Source organism: Emiliania huxleyi (genome assembly GCF_000372725.1).
Source record: "Emiliania huxleyi CCMP1516 unplaced genomic scaffold EMIHUscaffold_280, whole genome shotgun sequence".
Classification (NCBI taxonomy): Eukaryota; Haptophyta; order Isochrysidales; family Noelaerhabdaceae; genus Emiliania; species Emiliania huxleyi.
The window spans coordinates 88,427-92,944 of record NW_005199925.1 but is presented as its reverse complement, the minus strand read 5'-3'; the positions used below and the strand labels follow the sequence as shown (position 1 = coordinate 92,944).

The following is a 4,518-nucleotide window of genomic DNA, read 5'->3' as shown; positions in this document are numbered from 1 at the left end:
CGCGCTCGTGGCACGGTGCTCGCTCCTCTCCCCTCGCCCTCTCGCCCCTCTCCCCTCGCCCTCGCGCCCCTCTCCCCTCGCCCTCTCGCCCCTCTCCCCTCGCCCTCTCGCCCCTCTCCCCTCGCGACGGTCGGATTGCCCAGCGTCGGCCCTGCCGAGGCTTCGGTGCCTCACGGCGGCGCCGAGAGCGCTCACTTCTCGCGGACCGGGCCGCAGGTGCAATGCACAGCTCGCGGCTGCGGCTCGGGCGACGCAGGCGGCAGAGGCCGCCGCAGCGGAGGCGAGGGAGGTCGCGCTGGCGGCGGCTGCCGACTCCGCCGCCGCCGAGGCTCGGGCAGCGGCCGCCGAGGCGTCTGCATCCCGCGACCGCGCAGCGTCGGAGGCGGCCGCCGCAGAGGCGGCCGTGGCGGCGGAGGAGGTGAGAGAGAGAGAGCTGGCGGCGGCAGCCGCAGCGGTTGAAGCCGACACTGCGCTTCGCGATGCGGAGACGCGGCTCACCGCGGCCGAGTCGCTTCGGCGGCGGGAGTCGGAGGCTGCCGCCACCGCGGTCGCTGCGGCGGAGGCCGAGGCGGCGGAGAAGGGGCAGGAGCATCAGGCGGAGGCGGCGAGGTGGGCGAAGAAGGTGGAGGAGGCGGAGGCGGCGGCGGAGGCGGCGGCGGCGGCGCTGGCGGTCGCAGAGGAGGCGGCGGCGGCGGCGGCGGCGGAGGCGGCGGCGGCGTTGGCGACTAGAGAGACGGAGGCGGCGGAGGCAGTGGCGCGGGCCAGGTCGGATGAGCTCGCGGCGGACTTGGCGCGCGAGGCGGCAGAAGCGGCGGCGGAGAAGAGACTGGAGCAGCTGAGACGCGCCACGACGGCCGGCGAGGCGGCGGCGGTGCGGGCGGAGAAGGAAGTGGCGGCTCGCTTCGCGTTTGAGCGGCGTGTGGCTTCGCTCACGGCGGCGGTGGAGTCGGCGACGCGCCGAGCTTCGGCCGCTGAGGGGCGCGCGGCGGCGGCGGAAGCTGCTGCGGCACGAGAGGCGTCCCGAGCTAGCGCTTTGGCGGCGGGAGGCAGGTTGCTGCCGGCGACGGCGGCTGATGAGTGGGTGGTTGTGACCGCGGCAGCGGCGGGTGGCGAGCAGAGGGCGGAGGGTGGCGCAGAGGCGGAGGCGGCGGTGGAGGCGGCACGAGACACAGCTTGGCGCTGCGAGGTGCGTATGGCGGAGGCGGCGTGGGAGGCGGCGTCGGCCGAGGCGCTCGAGCTGCGTGGCGCTCTCTCGCGGAGCAGCGCAAAGGCGTCGGCCGCAGAGGCGCTCTGCGAGAGGCGCGGCGCCGAGCTGAGTCGCCTCTCTGCCGCGGCGGACGGGGCGGAGGCAGCCTGGCGCATTCGCAGCGCGCAGGCAGCCACGGAGGGGTCGGAGCGGCGGGCGCTTCAACAGGCCCTAGAAGCGTCTGCTGAAGGCTCGCCCCCCCACCCCCACCCCTGCTAGCCCTGTATAGCTCTCCGCTCCCAGAGCCTCCTGGCGCTTCCTCTCAGGCGCCGAGCGGCTGACTGAGCTGGCCAGGCGGGAGGGGGAGGACGCGAGGCGGCGGCTCGAGGAGGTTGCGACCCGAGGGTGGGAGCTCGCGGGCCGGATGGCGGCGGCGGCAGCTGCAAACGCCGCCCTTTGGGACGAGGGCTCCAGTGGTAGCAATGGTCAGGCTCGCAATGGTTGGCTTCCAGGGCGAGGCACGCCAGGCCTCGATGCCGCTGCGTCGGCGGGGCTTCGAAAGCTGAGGGAAGTACCGGCGTCGACGGTCTCGAGCGCTGCCGTCTCCGAGCGAGGGATGGAGGCGTTGTGGGAGGTGATCGAGGCGGCGGCGGCGCAGCTGCTTGGGGTGGCGGTAGAGGCGGCCGAGGAGCGGTTGCGTGGCGCAGCTTCCATCACGGCAGCATCTGATGTGAGATGCGGGGATTGAGGGCTGGAGGCGTGCTCAGTGTTGGGATGCCTTGCGCAGGCGCTACTCTCCGAGCTCGCGGCGGCGGAGGAGGCGCAGGCGGCCGGCGAGGCCGAGGCACGCACCCTCCGCTCGCGTCTCTCTGTGGCGGCGCTCGCCGCCGCTGCCGAGGGGGAGGTGTCCGCGGCGCTGCGCGCTGACCTCGACCGAGAGCGCGCACGCTTGAAACGCGAGTTTTGCGCCGTCCACTCTGCGCTCGCGGACGAGCAGGCGAGCGCGTGCGCGCTGCAGTTTGAGATGGCCGCGGCTTCGCAGGTCTGTGGCTTGCCCCGTCTCCCGGCTTGTGCACGTAGCACATCCGGCAAGAACTTCGGCTCACAGTTGTCCCGTCTCCGCAGGTTCGAGCTGCCCAGAGGCGCCTTTCGTTCGGTGCAGCGCTGGCGGCTTGCGCTGATCATGCCGTGTGACGCGATGAGGTCACCATCCCAACTAAAAATCACGCATGATGAGCGGCGAGGGTGTGTTCCTTGAGCTTAGTACGTCCGTGTACGTGTACTCAACCTTTGACAATCTCTTTGACTGGCGTCACGAGTGTGGTCTGTAGAGCGAGCCATCACCGTGAGTCGGTGACACCGCGAAAGTCAAACACGAAATAGCGCACACAGACAAAAGTAAAAAGTCCAACTGTCGATGTCTCCCAAGTCCCTCCCTCCCGTGTTCGAGAACACATCGTCCCCTCTCCGACCCGTGCGGGGGGGAAGCTTTGCGCCGAAAGCACGCCCCCCGCCCTCAAATAGGCCTCTACCCCAGCACCTCGCTCGGCGGCGCGCACCACGTGGGCGCCGCGCCGAAGAGGTAGGGGAGCTGCTTGTCCTTGCTGACCGGGCTGCCGTTGAGCCGCTCGTGCAGCTCCTCCCACTCGAGGCGGTTGACCTATGCGAGCCAGGGCCAAAGTGTGAAAACGCGGCGTGGCTGGCAGCGGCAGCGCGGCGCTCGCACGCCTCGAGGAAGGCCTCGGGCGACATGGTGCGGTAAAAGTGCTTTGTCCGCTCGCGGACCTGGTCGGCCGCGAGGCCGCGCATGGTGGTGTCCTTCTCGATGAGCTCCTGAGCGACGGCGATGTACTGCGTCCACTTGCGCAGCGAGACGGGCGTGCGCTTCACGGCGGCCCCCCACAGGATGGAGCCGAGCGCGTCGGGCCGCTCGAAGGCCTGGACGTAGGTGTTTGTGTAGAACTTTGCGTACTCGAGCACAGAGGAGCCGAAGAAGGAGTTGAAGGCCGTCTCGTCGATCTCGGCGTCGGCGAGGTACATCATGTTCTTGTCGAGGTAGTTTGAGTGCATCACCTCGGTCCGGCCGGTGAGCTGCTCGCAAAAGGTCGTGTTGCGCGTGAAGCCGATGCAGCCAACCACCTGCGCGGCGTGGGCGGCGGCGGCGGCGGCGGTGAGGGTGCGAGGATGGGGCGGAGCCCGCAGCGGCGTCGGCGGGCGAAGGGGCAAGGGGAGGGCGCACGATGTCGGCCGGGAGGAAGGAGCCATCCGAGAGGACGCAGCCGCCCTCGACCATCGACTCGAGCGTGCCCACCTTGGTGCACATCTTGCCGAGGTGGTGGGCGACGAACCAGATGTCGCTCACGCTGATGGTGTGGCCGTCGTGCTTCACCTTGCCGGGCCACACCTCGGGCGCCACCGCGCCCGACTTGATGTAGCAGTCGCGCCAGCACTTCATCTGCTTGATGTTTGTGAGCGGGTCGTGGCGGTACTGCTCGTCCCACGGCTTGACGAAGTTGAGGTAGTCGATCATCTTTGGGCAGATGGTGCCGAGGCGGCGCGCGACGACGGTCACGTGCGAGGCGCCGGACTCGAGCGCCGTGCGCACGTTCTCGACGGCGAAGGCGCCCATGCCGAAGACGACGACGCGCTTGCCCTGCCACGAGACGCCGGACAGCGCGTCCGAGGTGCCGTCCGCCATGACGCCGCTGAAGCGGTTCATGCCTGGCACGCGCAGCGGGCGCGGCAGGCCGACGCGGTCGTTGATGGCGAGCACGACGCCGGTCGAGCGGACGACGGCGGCGACGCCCTCGCCGCCGCGCCCGTTGAGGTCCGAGACGACGGTCGTGTAGTCGCCGTTGGTGCCGAGCACCTTTGCGACGCTCACGCGCGTGTAGATGACGTCGGCGAGCGAGTCGCCGAGGGCGGCGATGTCCTTGAGGATCTCGGCCGCGGTCGAGTGGTCGCGGTTGTCCGCCGCCTTGCGCGGGCTCCCCTCGGGCAGCAAGTCCTTGATGTTGTAGCCGCCCTCGGACGAGTTGACCTGCGACGTCGAGTTGGCGTACATGGACCAGATCCCGCCGACGATGGAGCGCTGCTCGAGCACGGCGACCTTGTGGCCGTTCTTCTTGAGGCGCGCGGCCGCCATGAGGCCGAGCAGGCCGGCGCCGATCACCACGACGTCCACCTCCTCGGGGAGCGGCTTGGCGTTGCGGCCGTGCAGCAGCGCGCGCTTGTCGAAGCCCGTGTTTGCGAGCATGGCGGTCGAGATGGCGGTCGCCATCGCGGGCGGCGACCCCTTGACGGCGGTGACGCCGGATTGGTCTCGCCGCGGC

General features: G+C 70.6%; 1 protein-coding gene across 1 annotated transcript in view; it reads left to right on the top strand.

Annotated features, from left to right (window-relative positions):
- EMIHUDRAFT_239008 (hypothetical protein) overlaps window positions 1–2,419 on the top strand; it is a gene marked incomplete at both ends in the record, with an annotated part of 3,508 nt that extends 1,089 nt beyond the window's left edge. Inside the window, 4 exons of the mRNA XM_005776232.1 lie at window positions 1,264–1,316; window positions 1,513–1,916; window positions 1,974–2,228; window positions 2,390–2,419. Coding sequence (XP_005776289.1) covers window positions 1,264–1,316; window positions 1,513–1,916; window positions 1,974–2,228; window positions 2,390–2,419 — 742 coding nt within the window. The remainder of the gene's footprint in view (window positions 1–1,263; window positions 1,317–1,512; window positions 1,917–1,973; window positions 2,229–2,389) is intronic.
- Window positions 2,420–4,518: the final 2,099 nt, after the last annotated feature.